The 19720-nt window shown below is 43.4% G+C and overlaps 1 protein-coding gene across 5 annotated transcripts in view; it reads left to right on the top strand.

The window, feature by feature from the left end:
• Positions 1 to 6574: 6574 nt before the first annotated feature.
• ATF6 (activating transcription factor 6) overlaps positions 6575 to 19720 on the top strand; it is a 201151-nt gene continuing 188005 nt past the window's right edge. For 2 of the 5 annotated variants that reach the window (XM_042924741.1, XM_042924743.1), the window contains exons 1-2: positions 7237 to 7474; positions 17775 to 17851. In XM_042924741.1, the coding sequence (XP_042780675.1) occupies positions 7423 to 7474; positions 17775 to 17851 (129 nt within the window). In that variant the 5' untranslated portion in view covers positions 7237 to 7422. Of the gene's footprint in view, positions 6848 to 7236; positions 7475 to 17774; positions 17852 to 19720 lie in introns of those variants that run through there. The other 3 variants (XM_042924742.1, XM_042924740.1, XM_042924739.1) reach the window with 3 other exon arrangements.

Here is a 19720-nt window from a genome sequence, read left to right as displayed (position 1 = left end):
TTAAGGTCTGGATGGACAAAATTATGTACAAAAATTGGAAATGATTGTGTTTAAATAGATTTATTTCTAGAAATGCAAAGCAGATTTGTTTGGACATATTTTGAAACTTCTCTTTCTTTTCTAAAAACCTTTTTTTTTTTTTTTAACATCTTATTTGTTTTTGAGAGAGAGAGAGAGAGAGACAGAGGGTGAGCAGGGGAAGGTCAGAGAGAGAGGGAGGCACAGAATCCAAAGCAGACTCCAGGCTCTGAGCGGTCAGGACAGAGTCTGATACGGGGCTTGAACCCACGAACTGTGAGATCATGACCTGAGACGAAATCAAGATTTGGTTGCTCAACCAACTGAGCCACCCAGGCGCGCCCCCTAGTTTAACTTTTGAAATGGTGGGAGTGTTGTGATTTGTGAGAATATCTTAACATAGGACTTGAAGCCTTTGGTAACTTTTATAAAATAATTTTTTCTTATGAGAAAAATTTCTCCCATTTTTATCTTAGCTTTTGTAATATCTGTTCACTTTGCTTCATAATATACTCTAGAAAACCTTAAAAACAATTAGGCTGAAACACATGAATTTTGCCTTTTGTAGGTAACAAGTAATAAGAGTTTTGTATGGCTTGAGTTAATACCTATCAATCCCACGCTGTAGCATCTAGCGTGGGGAAAATTGCATAGGTTTTATTTAGATCTGCAATTGTCAATTCCGTAAATAATTTACTGAGCAACTATTCTGTGCACAATTCTAGATGATGCAGTGAGCACACTAAAGACCCGTCTTCTTGCAATTTACATTCCAGCCAGGAGAAAGAGACAAAATAGCTTTTTTTGGAAGATAATTGGTATTTGCCAGTGGAAAATGAATTCGGGGGAATTGACTTTATGTAAATTTTGAAATTTTGTGAAACATCCACTAAGCAAAAGTTTCCGATTTCAAATCCATTAATGTTAAAACATTTTGGGTGGTAAATAGAAAATCCATTATGCCTTCATTCTCAAGAACAAACAAACAAATGGAACGCTTTTTAATATTTAAGAGTATCCATTTACAACATGATGGGCTTACAGATCTGTAGAAAATAGCAATTTTAACTTTCTTTCACAGCATGTTTCTGGCGCAGTTAAAATAGTATTGAAGGAGTAGAGTGGGCTCTGAGAATTCTGGTTTCACCTGTCCCCAACTTCCTGGCTTGTGTTTGTTTATTTATTTATTTTGATTTAAACATTGTTTTTAACTTACTTTGAGAAAGAGACAGTGCAAGCGGGGTAGGGGTAGACAAAGAGGGAGAGAGAGAATCCCAAGCAGGCTCGAACTACGTGGGGCTGGAACTCCGAACCCTGAGATCATGACCTGAGCTGAAACCAGGAGCCAGACGCTTAACTGACCGAGCCACCCAGGCGGCCCCTTGGAAGGTCTTTTGAAAGTTGAGCGTCAGTTTTCTTTCATGAAATGGGAATAATACACGCTCTGCCGTCCTTTAAAAACATTATTTTAAAGGTCATTTGCATAAGCCTTAATTCCTTATATAAAACGGAGAGATAATAGGATTCAATCTGGGTTTTTATGGGGATTTGGGTGATATAATGCAGTGCCTAGCTAGTAGCATTCAACGTTGTTCCTCAAAATAGCTACAATTTTTTGAAAATTTACCATGGGCTAATTAGCATACCAATCATTTAGTGTGTATTATGGAATTTAATCCTCCCCCCAAACCCTACGAGATAGGTCCTGTTATTCCCTTTTTACACGTAAAATTGAGGCTCAGAAAGATTAAGTCACTTCATCAAAGTTACATTGCTAGAAAATGGTTGAACCTAGATTTGAACCAAGATTTGGCTTATTCCAAAATCTGAGGTGTTTTTTTTTTTTTTTTTAATGTTTATTTTTGAGCGAGAGAGAAACAGAGCACGAGTAGGGGAGAGGCAGAGAGACAGGGAGACACAGAATCCGAAGCAGGCTCCAAGCTGTCAGCACAGAGCCTGACACGGCTCAAACCCACAAGCTGCGAGATCATGACCCGATCTGAAGTCGGACACCCAACCAACTAAGCCACCCAGGCTCCCCCAAGATCTGAGCTTTTAACCTCTGTATTCTAATGTTTGGATTCACTGTTTAGGGTGACCTAGAAGATGTCATAATGAAAATACCAGGCGGTAAAAATATAGAACTGATGAAATACAATTAAAACAAAATTTTTTTCAATCTTTATTTACTTTTGAGAGACAGAGAGACAGAGCGTGAGCAGGGGAGGAACAGAGAGAGACGGAGACACAGAATCTGAAGTAGGCTCCAGGCTCTGAGCTGTCAGCACAGAGCCTGATACGGGGCTCGAACCCACAAGCTGCGAGATCATGACCTGAACCGAAGTCGGACACTTAACCGACTGAGCCACCCGGGCACCCTGAAATACAATTTTTAAGCAAGTTATAAATTCACTGGTCAGGTATCCCACCAACATTTGCAGCATCCTGACGAGTGCAAATTGAGGCCCATGTGCTATTTGTCTTAGTATTTGAAAGTTACAAATCAAGCTACCAAACTGTTATTCCCTTATCTTGACAAACATGCCTTCCTAAAGACCTGGAAGACAAGGTCGGAGTTTAAAATTCTCTGACTTTATGGATTCCTTGCCAAAACATGACAGTGTAGGAGAGTTGGCCCCTGACCTACAGACTGCCCCCTTTCCCCACCCCTGGGTTTGTTTATATGGCCCGTGCATATGCGGATGTGGACTTTCCACCTCACATTTCTAAGCTCTGTTTACACCCCTGGCATACAGCATTGGCACAGTTCACCCTTAGGAGTCAGAAACCTAAGCAAGCTTCAGAAGCAGGTGTGGAGCTATTTGGGCATAAGAAGTGTGTTTAGAAGGAGGCATGTGTTCCAGTTGGGCATCTCACCTTGGTACCATGGATTCTCCCCCTGCAGGGAGAGACACTGCCAGACGCCAGAGTAGAGTCCTCAGAAGTATGGATCTAGGCAAGGGTCTCCTTTATGTCTCTAGACAAAACTCTCATTTTTTTTTTTTAATATTTATTTTTGAGAGAGAGAGACAACACGAGCAGGGGAGGGACAGAGAGAGAGGGTGACGCAGAATCAGAAGCAGGCTCCAGGCTCTGAGCTGTCAGCACAGAGCCCGACGCGGGGCTCGAACTCACGGACCGCGAGATCGTGACCTGAGCCGAAGACGGACGCTTAACCGACTGAGCCACCCAGGCGCCCCTAAATAAGACATTTTTAAAAATCCTTTAAAGGAAACCTTTCGCGTGAAAGTTGGGAACAAGTTAAAAGATGTACACTCTGCATCTGCCTTCAATGTGGTACGAGAGGTCCTTGCCATTGCAACAACATAGGAGAGGAAACAACTGTACAAACCAACTGTAGAAAGGCATTTCTGAGCGAAAACTGAACATGGAACAGGTAGTAGATAATATTAAGGAATTACTAATTTTGGTGGGTATCGTAACAGTGTTGTAGTCATGTTTTAAAAAATTTGAAAAAAGCCTTGTCAGGATATCCATTAAAGTATTTATAGGTGAAATAACACGCTCTCTGGGATTTTCTTTAAAACACCCCAGGGGAAAAAACAAAGCAAAACAAAAAGTAAGTGTTGTGGGGAGAGAGGGTAGATAAAAAAAGAATGGGAAACTGTTGAAGTTGGGTGCCAAGAACGAGTCTTCACTACCTTTTCTTTGTGTTTGAAATTTTCCACATTAAAGGTCAATTTAAGGGGCGCCTGGGTGGCTCAGTCGGTTAAGCGTCCGACTTCGTCTCTGGTCATGATCTCGTGGTCAGTGAGTTTGAGCCCCGCGTCGGGCTCTGCGCTGACCGCGCAGAGCCTGGAGCCTGTTTCAGATACTGTGTCTCCCTCTCTATCTCTGCCCCTCCCCCGTTCATGCTCTGTCTCTGTCTCAAAAATAAATAAACGTTAAAAAAAAAAAAATTAAAAAAAAAATAAAGGTCAATTTAAGGGGCGCTTGGGTGGCTCAGTTGGTTAGGTGTCCGACTTCAACTCAGGTCATGATCTCATGGCTCAGGAGTTCGAGCCCTGCATTGGGTTCTCTGCTGTCAGCACGGAGCAGACAATTTAAAAAAGGTTACAATGGGGGCACCTGGGTGGGTCAGTTGGTTAAGTGTCTGACTCTTGATCTTGGCTCAGGTCATGACCTCGTGGTTCTTGAGAGTGAGCTGTATCGGGCTCCGCACTGGGCATAGAGCCTGCTTGGGATTCTCTCTCTCTCTCTCTCTCTCTCTCTCTCTCTCCCTCTCTCTCTCTCCCTCTGCCCCTCTTCCCCTGCTCACATGTGCTCTCTCTCACTCAAAATAAATAGATTTTAAAAAGAGGTTACATGCTAAAATAAATTTTAAAATATTCGTATTTGCATACAAGTTTTTCTACATAGAAAATTCTGGAGATTTACAGACAAAATATTACAGTCACATAATTCAGCAAGGTTTTTAAATTTTTTTTAATGTTTATTTATTTTTGAGAGAGGGAGAGAGAGACAGAGCACAAGTGGGGGAGGGGCAGAGAGAGAGGGAGACACAGAATCCGAAACAGGCTCCAGGCTCCGAGCCGTCAGCACAGAGCCCAATGCAGGACTTGAACTCATGAGCTATGAGATTATGACGTGAGCTGAAGTCAGATGCTTAACCGAAGTCGGATGCTTAAACCACGGCCACCCAGGCGCCCCATCCAGCAAGGTTTTTGGATACAGGATTGCTGTATAAAAATCAATAGTGCTACTATACCCCAGCAATAACCAAATAAGGAGAAAAAAAAGAATGTGAAAAACAAAACTGTAAAACTATGGAAAGAAAATTTAAAACATCTCTGTGACCCGAGGAGAGGGAAGGATTTCTTAAGCAGGTTACAAATAGCACAGATCATAAACAGAAGATTGGTAAATTTGACTACATTGAAATTGAAACCTAAAGACAAAAACCCCATAAACAAAAAAACAAGTGTAAACTTAAGAGAAGGTATTGGCAACATATATACCAGTTAAATGAATAGAGTAGGCTAGCTAAAGAGGTACATGCCATTGAGAGAAAGAAAATACAGTAGCAAATTTTATAAGAATAGGCAATTCACAGAAGAGGAAATAAAGTTTAATAAACGCGAAAAGATCCACCCCATATTCAATTGTCAGGGAAATGTAAATTATAGTCACACCCTTCACGGGGCAAAAAATGTGAAAGTGACCATATCTAGTGTTGGTGAGAATGTGGAGTAGAGAGCTCATCACTGGTAGAAAGGATGTAAATTGGTATAATTTGGCAGATATTAACATTCATACTCTATGACCCAGCGTATATCTTAAAGACATTTTTGCACATATGCATGAAGAGACTCATAGAAGGATGTATGTAACAGTAAAAATTTAAAACAATCCAAATGTCCGTTAGTAGAGAAATGAAAAATGAAATTGTGATATATAGATTTTTTTCAAGGAAATACCACGTAACAGTTCAAACGTGAATAGATCATCAAAAAGTAATGTTGAATAAGAAAAGTGACTTGGGGAACATGAGTATGATACATTTATGTAAATTTTTTTTTTTTTTTTAAATCAAAGATATATTTTTTTTCAACGTTTTTTATTTATTTTTGGGACAGAGAGAGACAGAGCATGAACGGGGGAGGGGCAGAGAGAGAGGGAGACACAGAATCGGAAACAGGCTCCAGGCTCCGAGCCATCAGCCCAGAGCCTGACGCGGGGCTCGAACTCACGGACCGCGAGATCGTGACCTGGCTGAAGTCGGACGCTTAACCGACTGCGCCACCCAGGCGCCCCACATTTATGTAAATCTAAAAATCCAACACAACACTAAATATATGTATCTACAAACATATTTAAACATGAGACAGGTAAAAATAAACATGGATTTGATTCCCATAAAATTCATAACAGAAGTTGTCTATGGGGGGGTGGGGGTGGGGAAATGAAGCAGGAGAAGAAGCAGAGTTGGGCTTTATCTATCATGTTTAATTTCTTACAGTATGAAAAATCTGAAAGAAAACTAGAAAATGTTAATATTTGTTAATTTTTGGCGATAGGGACGCAAATGCTTGTTTCATCGTCATCTGCGCTTTTCGGATAAAAATAAAAACTTTGAAAAAAAATGGCTGGAGTTCAGTCATGGTGATTAAAAAAAAAAACAAAAAAAAAACCAAGGTGTCTGGTGGATGTAGAATAAAAGACTCTTGATGGTTTTATTTTAGGGCTTTCTTTTTATGGTCCGTTTTTGAATAGAAGCGATATTTATTTCACTATCTCATGTTTAGTTACCTCATGACACAAGGAATCATTTCGGGGAAATGTTTCCGGTTTGGGGTCCCAGGACTGGATTGAATACTGCGGATTATGCAATCCGTAGTAACCCCGCAGCCACGAGGAGTTCGCCGGATCCTGGGAAGCGTTTGTTTGGTGTAGTAACCATGGGAAGGATTCCACTCGGTCCTAGAGGGATCCGGGTTCTTAGGGTATTTGAAATACCCGCGGCTGAAATGCTGTAAGAAGGAATTCTATGACGGAGCGTTCTTGAAATTGTTCCGTCAAACTCAATCCAACCTTTCAGTGGCAGTTCGGGATGTGAATTGCTTCGGAACAAAACCGACTCTCCAGTTCCAGCAATAGAAAGATTACGAATCTACCTTATTCTAGGTTGTAGGGTCAGGTCGCTCGGATTTCCACTGCGAAGTACTATGCGTTAGAAACGCATATCTAGGAGATAGGTGTGAGGACGAGGAGTTCCCTCTTCTATATTCGCCTTGCTTAAATTTGTTTAAATAGAAGGGGGCTTTCTGGAAGTACGACGGACGTGCTGTTGTTTTGTTGTTTACCTCAGGTACTGTGCCCGTGAAGAGAGGCGGGTCTAACGAACGCGGCACAAGAGTTGAGTTTTTCTTTCACACACTCGTGTCTACGCAGAATTTTTACAATGACGGCCAGCGATTGCAAAAAAATTAAATCACATTGACGTTATGAGTCTCTGCCTTTGTTCTGAGATAGCTACACCGTGGTATTAACAAGGATATGCGAGGAACAAGCCGGTCTATCCAGAAAGGGCTTTTACTTTTCATTTTGGCTGTTATAGATACATTTTATTTAACGAAAGTAGGGCTTATGTGTCTTTTTTTCTTTTTTTTCCTTGAAACAGCGGGACAGAAAGTGCCGCAAACTCCCAAAGGGAACTAGTTACTCGGAGATCTGCTGAAAAGGAGCTCGGTCTCTGACGTTTCTCCTTTCTGATTTGCGCAAACTCCCCGGGGCAGCGGGCGTAGTTTGTCTTCGCTCGGCCACCGTCCCCGCGCCGGGACGGGGTATTTTGTCCGCCTGCCGCCGCCGTCCGAGCTGTTAGTCACCGAGTTCCAGGCCGCGGGAGCGTGGGGTGTGCGGGAGCCGGGTGGCGTTGCCGGCACCATGGAGTCGCCTCTTAGCCCGGGCCTTTCTCACCGAGCGAACGAGGATTGGGGTGAGTGGCGGCCGAGAAGGTGCCAGCGCTGGCCGCGGGGTTCTTCCTCCCTCCTTCCGCCCACTTGGGGAGACAGGTGTGGGCGAACTCTGCCCCGGGAGCCGGGGCTAACTCGTCGCGTCCGTCCGTGGACCTGCCTGGAAGAGTCTAGCAGAACCGGGCGGTTTCTGCCCTGGCACCCGGCAGCGTAAAATGTTGCCTGATTGGAATTGTTACCGTGTTTCGCCATTTGCGCTGGGAAAGTACCAGGGGGTCAGGATGTGGGAGCGGAAAGGGCGTCGGTGAGAAGCAGAGGGCAGGATGGCTGGGATCACCAGAAAGGCTGGAAGCTGTTTTCTCAGTGTGGGATGTGGGCGGTGATTGCCGTGGAGTGTGTCTGTACGTGTTTGTGTGACAGAAGGGGAATGTATGCAAAGATCTTCGTGTCGCAGCTGCCATTGTTGGTCTAGACTTGATGTCCATCTTGGCAGAGAACCAAAGCACCTGACCTTGGGTCCCTGACTGCCTAGACCTAACGCTTAAAAACGGATGTAATCCTGACTGCCCTTCAGAAACAGCGCCAATTTGTTTTTAAGTTGTTTCGTGTCTCTTTTGTTTGGTTTTGTGATCGGGAAGAGTGGAATGGAAGGCAGTGGGAATGACGGTGGGGAAACTTTGTCATCTAGGTGTTTAGAGGAAACTTGTATTCTTCTCTTCGTTTTGGGACATAGGACTAATGCTGTTCTCCGGCTCCAGCGAGAATTTGGGATTGCGTGGGTCTCTGAGTGGGCCCTGTAGTGAGCCTACGCCTTTCACCTACTTTGGAACTTGGGGGGGAATCCGGGGGGAATCCAGACTGATCTTCATCTTTCCTCCTTGGGCCACCATTCTCGGTAGCAAGAGCGTAATCTCAATTCTATGTATTGAACTGAAGTCCTCATTTGATTTTCTTTTTTAAAAAAAAAATTTTTTTTTAATGTTTATTTATTTTTGAGACAGAGAGAGACAGAGCATGAACGGGGGAGGGGCAGAGAGAGGGAGACACAGAATCGGAAGCAGGCTCCAGGCTCTGAGCCATCAGCCCAGAGCCCGGTGCGGGGCTCGAACTCACAAACCGTGAGATCGTGACCTGAGCTGAAGTCCGACGCTCAACCGACTGAGCCACCCAGGCGCCCCCTCATTTGATTTTCTAAGGACAGAACTCCTCTTAGATTATGTGCAGTAGGAGCTTTATTTCAGTCCTTGGGTAGATTTCCTAGGAGCTGCTGGAAGAAACTTGAGACTGTCGATTCCAAGTGTGTTTTCCTGAGCCAAATATAGTGGTAATAGGAATAATTACCATTTATCTAGCCCTTCGTTTGCGTCAGGTGTCCTGCTAGGCTCTTAACATGCATTGACTTCTTTAATCCTCCCTACAGCCTAAGGAGGAGGTATTATTAACTTACAGATGAAAAAACAGGCTGAGAGAGAGAGCGCGAATGTTCAGTGTTGTAGCAAGTGAGGGGAGCAAGCAGGATCAGGTTTGTTTACCTCCAAAGCCTGTGCTCTTAGTCACTATTCCAGAATGCTTTTCCTAAATTATTTCTACAGATTTGATTCTTCCCAAGATCCACCCCCTCCATCAGTTATTAATAAATCTAGAAAGTCAGGTAGTTATGGTTTTTCTCAGCTAGCTAAGTATTATATTTTTATGATATCTCTTGAACTATAACTGTGGGGCACTTCCTCACAGTGTTTTCTCTTTCCAGCCTGCATTGTGGTGATTGGTCTGATAAATTGACTCCCAGTCCTAGTGTTCTTTTACAGAGCGTTCAATTCTTTGTAGTCGGTTCACTGACTCAACTCAGGTATCCTGCCCTGTCCCTCCCTGAATGTGCGCATTTCCCATTGTTTTCCAGGCTTCTCTTTTCACACTGTTAACAGTCTTCTCTTAGTTGAACACCTCAATTCTGATTCATTAGGGGTTCAGTAAGTGGAGTGGATTTTGCAGGCACCAAAGTGAAACGCTGTTGTCTGCTGGCGTTTTTCAGTAGACTGTGGATTCTTTTTCTGGGAGTTGCCATTTTGAGTATTCAGATACCTCACTGATTTATTTATTTTTTTTTAAATATTAGAAGGTGGCCAGTTAAATTTTTAAATTCAGCTTATGTGATTAGAACTTGTGACCCTAACAACTTTGAATAATAAAGTGGTTCGCTCAGAACTGCCTATGGTGGGATGTGCTTTTTCCCTTTAACCTGGGTAATGAAATTTAGAGCAGGGGTTTGCCAACATTTATTTTCTGTAAAGGTCCAGATAGTAAGTATTTTAGTCTTTGTGGTCTTGTGGTCTCTGTTGGAACTACTCAACTCTGCTGTTAATAGTGCAAAAGCAGCCAGGGGCAATGTAAACTGAACGTGTAAATGAGTTATCACTGTGCTTCCATACAACTTTTTATTTCTGGACACGAAATCTGAATTTCACATAATTATTTTTAATGCTTAATAGGCTTTTTGAGGGTACAGTTTTACATTTACAAAATAATTGAGCAGATAGTACACAGAGTTCTATATACACCCCCATCGCCATTTTCCATATTGGCAACATCTTGCGTTAGTGGAGTGAATTTGTTACGATTGATGAGCCAGTATTGATCCAATATTATTAACGAAAGTCCGTGGTTTACATTAAGATTCCCTCTGTGTTGTACATTTTGTGGGTTTTGACAGATGCCTAATGTCACGCACGTACAGTGTCCTACAGAATAGCTTCATGTACCTAAAAAATCCCCCGTACTCTACCTATTCGTTTCTTCCTCCCTCCCTCCCGAGCCCCAGGCAACCACTGATCTTTTCACCATCTCCCCAGTTTTGCCTTTTCAGAATGTCATATAGTTGGAATCATACAGTCTGTAGCTTCCTGCACTTAGCAACATGCATTTAAGACCTATAATTTTTCATGACTTGGAAGCTCTTTTTTTTTTTGTCTTTTAAGCACTGAGTAATATTCCACTGTATGGACGTACTACCGTGTGTTAGTCGCTCCGCCTGCCGTAACAAACTACCATAGACTGGGTGGCTTACACAACAGAAATTTATTTACTGACGGTTCTGGAGGCTGGAAGTCTGAGATCAGGTGCCAGTAAGGTCACGTTTCGGTGAGGGCTCTCTTTCTGGCTTGTGGATGGCTGCCTTTTCACTGCATCCTCACAAGGCAGGGGCAAGAGAGGCGAAAGAGAGGGAGAGGGGAGAAGAGAGAAGGGCGAGAGAGAAGGGGGGTGGGGAAGGATCTCTCTCTCTCCCTCTTCCTAGAAGGCCACAGTCCTATCAGATTAGGGCCCTGCTCTTCTCTCTTCTATTGTCATTTAATCTTGATTAACCCTTAAAGACCACCTTGTCTCTCTCTGGACATAGTCACACTGGGGGGTATGGCTTCAAGATACAAATTTTGGGGGGATGCAATTCAGTCCATAGCACAGTTTGCTTATCCATTTACCTACTGAAGGACATCTTGGTCGCTTTCACATATCGGCAGTTATATGTTCACACACAGCTTTTTGTGTGGACAAGTTTTCAAATCATTTGGGTAAATACCAAGAGGCACAATTGCTGGGATCATACGGTAAGAGCACATTTAGTTTTGGAGGAACCTTCCAAAGCGGCTGTACCGGTTTTGCTCTCCCACGAGCAGTGAATGAATGTTCCTGGTCCTCCATAGCATTTGATGTTGCCGGTGTTTTGGATTTTAGCCATTCTAATAGGTGGGTGTGGTATCTCGTTTTAATGTGCAGCTGCCTGATCCCATACGATGTGGCGCATTTCTTCATATGCTTGTCACTTGCATGTCCTCTCCTTCTCTTCTGTCCCTCCCTGTCTGGGCTTTGTGCAGAAACCACCTCTTTGCCACATGTAAGGTGCATGTACCAAGACCAGAAGCTTCTATCTGCTTCTGTGGTTTCTTTTACGTCTTCAGTCTCCTCTGTGAAAGTTGGCTTTCCGGCACTGACCGCAGCCTGACCCTCCCCTTGGTTACAGCTGCTTTCTCTGAAGGCTTGGGGAATGGCTGCCATTTTCATTCTCAAAACCTTTTTGCCATTCGGGCCTCTAAAGGTGGGATAAGCACCTTGGTTTTCACCGCTGCTTTCGGCTAGCTCTCCTTTCATCCTCCCTGAGAAAATCCCGTTTAAATCTCACGTCACAATATGCCGTCCTCTGTCTCTGTCACAGTCAGGCATCTGCTGCTTCCGAGTTTATTCTCCCTCCCTCCCTTGTTGAGAAATTTTAGCTCCTCGCTTACTGTCACTCTTCTCGAATATTCCTTCCTTGGATGATTTCAGAGTCTCAGAGGAGATACTTCAGATACCCTGAGCTCTCATTTCTGGGCCTCCTCTCCACCAGGGATCTTGCCTTCCACCCTGTCTCAGCCATTTACTCCCCCATCATAGGCCGAAACCTTGTCAGCACTGAGAACCGTCTCCATTTCAACACCCCGCGCTCTGACCACCACCCCCTGTCTTACCAGCTCACTCCCCGTGGCCCTCCACCAGTTCCTGCGACCCTACAGACACGCCATCTTTTCACTGTCCCCCGTTTCCTCTCTGTCGTCACTTCCTCCTTACCCAGGTCAGTTCCATGGGCAGTCGTAACCACTCTGTTGCTCATACCCTCCATACCCTGGTCTGTGTCTTGTTTTGTAGTTCGTTCTCTCTCCCTCTCTCTCTGGTGAACCACAACCTCGGTTAAATCTAACTGGCTTAGTAAGCTGAACCAGGCCTCGAGGCCGTCGGCTGGCTGATCGGATCTGCCTGGTCCTCTCATTCTCCACTTAGATGTTTGTTTTTATGAAGTGTCTTCTCTCTTCGAACCTCTGTCACCCCCTGGCCCTCCCTTGAATCAGAAGAGAACTTCCAGAATCTCCCACTAACTCATCTACCCACCTACCAGCATACTTGCCTTCTCTTCTCTTGTTGAGAACGAATGGCTTCTCCCGTGTGCTGTAGATCCCTCCTCTTTAGCCAAGAGCCTTGCTCAAGCCTTCTTCCCTCTGTTGCCTTCTTCATTTCCCTCTGTGCTAGATCATCTGTGCTAGTCAGTAGACAGAGTTGTTGCTCCCATTTAGAGTAAAGAAAAAACCCCTCCAAACCCTCTTTAGAGGTTACTTCCCCTCTAGCCGCTTCTGCATTTTTCTTTATGTTATGGCAGAATTCTTAAGAAAACAAAACAAAACATGTTCACCGACTCCGGTTTCTCCTCGTCTCTTGCTCTCACCGCGGCCAGGCTCCACCACACCACCAAAGCCGTTCTTACTGATGTCATCCCTGATTTCCATTATGTGACGCCTGGTGGCCGTTTGTCAACTCGCTAAACTTACAAGAAGTAAATGAATACCTAAGAGGTCAAAGTCGAGGTCACAGCTACCATAGTTTACTACTGTGAAGGGACATCTAACTGCTGGTCGTGTGGGATTGGTGAAAAGGATGCAGGAATGGGCAGTGGATTTTAGAGATTCCTTAGAGGTGACCAGCACTTTCTTAGGGATACTACAGGGATGTTCTGTAGGTATACAAATGTGTTTATCACCCTACTTGCAACATTTTTTTTTTAAACCACAGAAAAGTTTTTGTTCAAAAACTACAGAAAATTAAAAGATTGCTCTAGTGATGCCTTGTATTTCCCTTATCTAGATTTACCAACTGTGAACATTCTTTATTACCCACACTTCCCTCTTCTTTCATCATCTGAAAGTAGGCTACAGATAATATGAAACTCATAAACATTTCATCATGTACCTCCTAAGAACAAGGAAGCAGGTATTTTTTTTTTTTTAAACAGCATGGATTCATACCAATACCCACAGTTCAAAGCCAGTACCACAGGGTTCTTGCTCACCTTCTTACGTTATACACTTGTATTTCTTTTCTTCTGTAAAAATCCGGATTCCCAATAATATCCTGTTTTTAATCTCGCTTTAGCTGTGCTGTTGAGAATGGCCTGAAGGGTGGGGCCAGGGCGGAAGCAGGGAGACCATTTGGAGGCTGTTACAGCAATGCAGGTGAATTGCGGTGGTAGCGTGCACGTATGGGAGTGGTTGGATTATGGAGATGCACAGATATACTTACGTATATACAAATATACTTGTATATATTTATGAACACATAAGTATACAAATAATATATTACATAAATATACATAAGATGAATATACATAAGATCTACAAATATACTTACGTATACTTCTGAATACACACGTATTTTTTGTTTAGATTTTAGTTTTCAGATAGTTTCAAACTTAAAGAAAAATTGTAAAAGCAGTACAAAGAACTTTTGCATGCCCTTCACACAGACTCTGTTAAATTTTACCGTGTTTGCCCCATTTCTTTCCCCAGAGAGAAAGAGAGAGAGATGTGTCGACCCATTATCTTTAAAGGCTACAGTGTGTATCCCCTCCTTGCCAAACAAGGATACTCCTGTATTACTACCACGTACTCCTTCCAGTCAGGAAATAAACATTGCCACATTGCCATCCATCTCACAGACGCCATTCAGACTTTGCCATCTGTCTTTTTAAAAAAAATTTTTTTAATGTTTATTTATTTTTGAGAGAGAGAGAGCATGCACAAGTGGGAGAGGGGCAGGGGTGGGGGGGAGACCCAGAATCCGAAGCAGGTGGCAGGCCCTGAACTGTCAGGACAGAGCCCAATGCAGGGCTCGAACCCACGAACCGTGAGATCCTGACCTGAGCCAAAGTCAGATGCTTAACCAACTGAGCCACACAGGCACCCTGCCGTCTGTCTTAATAATGGCTCTTTTTCCTTTCTTGACTGGGATCCTACCTGCGAATACACATCACTTTTACTTGTCAGGTCTCCTTAATGTCCTCCAGTCCATAATGGTTTTTTAGTCTTTTTCTGTCTCTTGTGTCCTTGACAGTCTTAAAGACTACAGGTTTCTGTTCTCTAAGAGGACTCTAAACCTGGGTCTGTCCGCCGTTCCTCATCACCAGAATCAGGTCATGCACCCATGGCAGGAACGCCAGGAGAGTGATGCTGTGCTCTTCTCAGTGAATCACATCTGGAGGCCCACCATGTTGACTTGTCCCAAGGTGAAGTTCTCCTTGATCACATGGTCAAGTTGGTGTCTGCCAGGTTTCACCTCTGTAAAGTCACTACTTTCCCTTTTGTATTTGATTGCTGTTTTGGGGGAGCTAATCGGCCGTGACACCAATCTCCTTTTCCTTGTTAAACCTCCACCTGCCAGCCCTAGTCCCTGCCTGTGTCAGCCAAATGGTGATTTTGTCCGTATTTACTAATTGACATTGTAGTGTAAGTAAGGACTGTCTCTAGGTATGTATGCGTGTATATATGTATTTATTTCATTATGACTCCTCTGTTTGATTCAGTGGGTTAAAATCCGATACTCCCTTTTTATTTTGGTGCTCACATTTTCCCCAGTTTGACCAGCGGGAGTCCATTCGTATTAGCTCTTTTACTCTTTTGACATACTCCAGTCATTCTCGGAGAGTTTCCTTATTTTCTGGCATAACAGGATCTTCCATTCTTATCTTGCACTTTCCCTGCTTCAGCTTTGGCATCAGCCATTTCTCCAAGGAGGTCTTTAGTGGACTTCCATTTAGTGGAGGATGGCATTTAGCATCCGAGATCTGAGCACACAGTATGTTCATTGCTACTGCGATATCACTGTTCTGACTTTCAGCCCACATACAGAACTAGGAAATGTGTGTGTGTGTGTGCGCACACACATGTATAAAAACATCTGCAAGTCTTCTGTGTACATATATGTTTTAGACATGGGTTCATACTAATACTTCCCCTGCCAGTCCAACATCTTAGGGTTCTTTTAGGCTCTTTCCTTTCCATGTTTGTAAATTCTTTCTTAGATAGTGAGAAACCTGGCTCTGATTATTTTAGGTGTATTTGATCACTTGTTCAGGTGATGAAGGTATTTGTTCAGTGTCGTCATTCTCTTAAACACTCAGGCTGCCTCTTCCATCTGCCTCTTTGTTCTCCCACCTCCTGCCCCATTTCCTTGGCAGCCCCAGCATGCTGCCACCGACACTGGGCCGCCCCCTCTGTCACACCATCCCATTTCCTTGGACGCCGGTTACGTTGCCACAGATGATGACACATAGAGCCCCATCACGCTCATTGCCCTGCTTCCTCAGAAGCTGATATCTCAGTGTTGGGAAGGGTACAGAAGAAAAGGAAAGGTGGGAGGGGAAGGAAGAATGGGAAGGAAAGGTAGGAAGCCAGATTATGGATATACAGTTTTAAGACAGAACTGATGGGAGTTGCTGGCGGTTTGAATATGGAGAGTGAAGAAGAGAAGCTAAACAGTGACTCCGAGCAGGGTTTTTGACTTGAGCTCCCAGGAGAATTGAATTGTCGTTGACTGAGATGAGGACAAAGCAATAGGGGATTTGGCGGGGGGTGGTGGTGGTGGTGGTGGTGATCAGGAGCTAAGTCTTGGATGTGCTAAGTTTGAGACCTCCAATAGGAGATGACCCAAGAGGTGTATTGTGTGTGTGCATGCATCTTGACGTATGGGCTGGACATGTATATTTGGGAATCCTTGGCATGTAGACGCTGTTTAAAGCCATGAACTCAGCTGAGATCACAGAGGAGCAGAATGGATGGAAGAGTTTATGCTAAGCCCCCAGGGACAATTTCACGCTGGGAGATGAGGAGGGACCGGCAAGGTAGGGTCAAGCAGTGAAGTGGAAGGAAAACCAGGTGATTGTGGTGATTTGGAAGCCAAGTGAAGCAGATGTTTCAGTTAATATGAAAGCATCAACTCTGTCAAATGTTGCTGATAGGTCAAGACGATGACCTTAAACCTGTCGTTGAATTTAGCAATATGGAGATCATCGGTGACGTTAATAACCATTTGTGTGTGGGAGAGGAGCTTGGTTAATGTAGCCTCCAGAAAGAGTGGGAGAAGAGAAAGGAGAGACGGCAGGTAGAGAGGACTCTTTCCAGGGTTTCAAGCGCCGTGTAAGGCACACGGCCACAGTTACCTACTTCTGTGTTTGCGGCTCTGCCGCTGAGTGCGAGGCAGTCCTTTTGTGAGAGTTGTGTGAATAACCTTTCACTATCACTACACACAAAATTTGTTGCTAGGCATTATTTGGGTGTAGGTTGGTGAAACGATTGTGTCATTGGCCGAGTTAATGACAGACGGGCAGTGTTGCTCCCGTACATGTTATAAGTGAAGAAATCCCCGGAGCAGTTTCAGTGGCATGATACTGGGGAGGATAAGTTTGTTTTTGTTTTGAATTTTTTCAGTTTATTTATAATGAGAGAGTGAGAGAGGGAGCATGCAAGCAGAGGAGGGAAAGAGGGAGAAAAGAGAATCCCAAGCTGTCATCACAGAGCCCGATGCGGCGCTCTATCCCATGAACCATGAGATCATGACCTGAGCTGAAATCAAGAGTTGAACACTTGACTAACTGAGCCACCCAGGCGCCCCCTAGGGGGTATAAAAGCAAACTGCGATTTGGAAAACTGAAGTTCTTGAGATTCCAAAAATGTTAGAGAAAGTGGACACTTTACAGGTTGTGTGGTAATCAGCTGCCTTTGGCCTTGTCAGCGCCTTGACCTTTGTCTATAAGAAGTTGCAACTTCGTTTATTGAAGAATATTTTCTATGTCCGTAAGTTGCTTGGTTTATAATGAAATCTTTTTTTTTTTTTTTTAATTTATTGCAGTGTTTTTAAAAAAGATTTTGTTTTTAAGTAATCCCTACACCCCATATGGGGCTTGAGCTCATGACCCCGAGAGCAAGAGTCACATGCTCCACTGACTGAATCAGACAGGCGCCCCTATGATGAAATCTTACTAGGAAATTAGAATTAGTTAGATTTGCTGAAATAAATTTAACCGTTTAGACAAGTGAGTCCTTGATTGTTTAGGTAGAAAGTTGGTTGCACCCGCCACTTAAGGCTTGGATGACAAATACATAGTACATACGCTGCCGTAGTCCTCTCCTACCGTCGCTGCTGATCAGCCACAGTGCATTTTCATGCTGAGTCCAGCTGTGGCCTCAGAATTCGTGTTAGTAATGTTCCAGAAAGTTACTGCCATTTAGTCCATTGTGACCCGACATAAAACTTGTTAATCCCTGGTGTAAGGATTTAGATCGCAAGATAATAATTATGCGGGAACAACACATAAATTAGAAACAGCTTTGAATTGGTTGTCATTCACACGGCTAGAGTTTATCAGTAATAGTAATGGCTGATGAGGACCCCAATAGAGCTGGGTTACAGCGCTTAATTCTTTTGTTGAAACGTGGAATTGACAGTTAATCTCTATTCTTTTGTGCGAAGATTCTGCTCTGTTTGCTGAATTTGGCTATTTCACAGACACTGATGGCCTGCAGTTGGACACGACAAAGGAAACTTACGTAAGTATTCACTAGAGGGGAATGACTGAGTAACGTGATATTTAATCTTTAATCACTGCAAGATGGTTTCGGGATGACAGGTTTAGGCCAGTGATTTAAAGTTTAAATAACTTAGTGTTAAGTATGAAAATCAGCAGCCATTTTTTACTCAGTAAATTCAGGATTGTAGAAATTGCATCGATCTTGGCGCGAGAAGACCTGTGTTCTAAGTTTACTTTGGCCCCAGGGTTGGGTGACTTGGAAAAGTCAGTTAACTGCCTACTTTTTGGCTTCTATAGATACTTTGCTGCATAAGGGAAACGATGATGTTAAAGGGTGTACGTGAGTCGTGGATCCACTCAAGTAGAACTTACTAACTTCCTTTTTAAAAGTTATGTATCCTTAGTGTAGAAAGCTCTCAAACTCAGACATATCCTTATTTTTTGCCTTTGAGTGGTTAGAAGTCTGTGTAAAAGCTATCAGAGCACATTGAATCCTCAAAAGTATTTTTTTTTTTTTGTCTTTTTTGTGTTCATACATAGTATGTTGGCCCATGGAGCTCTTATTTTGTCTTATTCTTTAATGGATGAGGTGCTATTCACTTGGAAAGTGAACAGAGTGATATTATATGTACATCAGTGAGGTTGGAGATTCGTTACTTACGTTTTAAGCCCTTATTAACCTGAGTATAAAAATACGTAGTGCTTACTTAGTGAGTTTCTCAGACATTTCTTAAAGAATAATTTAGCAGTTGTTTTAGTATGAATCAGTAGAAGAGAGTAGGATATAGAATTGATTAAAACAATTTTTTTTTGTTTTTTTTTTTTTGAGAGAGAGAGAGAGACAGAGACAGAGACAGAGTGTGAGTAGGGGAGAGGCAGAGAGAGAGAGGAGACACAGAATCTGAAGCAGGCTCCAGGCTCTGAGCTGTTAGCACAGAGCCGGTGTGGGGCTCGAACTCATGAACCGTGAGCTCGTGACCTGAGCTCACGCTTAAGTCAGACGCTTAACTGACTGAGCCACCCAGGTGCCCCCAGGATAGATTTTTAAAAATCAGTATGTGAACTTTTTTTTAAGCTATTTATTTTGAGAGAGAAGGCATGAGTCAGGGAGGGGCAGAAAGAAGGGGAGAGAGAATTCCAATGTGCCCTCAGTACATGAAATTTTAATGGGTTTGCTTACTTTGTGAGGTGTTTTAGAATGTGGTCTCTTGGTGGTGCCTTGGTGGCTTAGTTGGTTAAGCATCTGACTTCAGTTCAGGTCATGATCTCACAGCTCGTGAGTTCAAGCCTCATATTGGGCTTTTTGCTGTCAGCACAGAGTCTGCTTCAGATCCTTTCTCTCTCTCTTGAAGATAAATAAACATTAAAAAAAATGAGAATTTGGTCTCTTGATTACATTGGCTTTATTTGTTTTTAAAAATTTATTTATTTTTGAGACAGAGCAAGAGGGGGATGGGCAGAGAGAGAGAGAGAGAGAGAGAGAGAGGGAGAAAGAATCCCAAGCAGGCTTCATGCTGTCAGTGCAGACCCCGACGTGGGGCTTGAACTCATGAACTGTGAGATCATCACCTGAGCCTAAATCAAGAGTTGGTCACCCAACTGACTGAGCCACCCAGGAGCCCCTAAATTGGCTTTAAATATTGGGCAGTTGCCAAAGCAACTGATATTCTTTTACAGCCTCTCCAGCTAAAACCATCAAGAAACACTATAGTAAATTTGAAACGTTCAGGGATATATGGTTCTCATTTTATACCATTCTTACCTTCCACAAGGCATTCAGTCTTTCAGTTCCTTGGTATTTCTAGTCTAAAATGAAGGGGTTGGATTAGATGGTTTCTGAGGGCCCTTTCTACCTTTAAAATTGTGTCATTTTTCTTTCACGCATTAG

The sequence above is a fragment of the Panthera leo genome, chromosome F3, assembly GCF_018350215.1.
Source record: "Panthera leo isolate Ple1 chromosome F3, P.leo_Ple1_pat1.1, whole genome shotgun sequence".
Taxonomy (NCBI): Eukaryota; Metazoa; Chordata; class Mammalia; order Carnivora; family Felidae; genus Panthera; species Panthera leo.
This window is presented reverse-complemented; position numbering and strand designations above follow the sequence as displayed.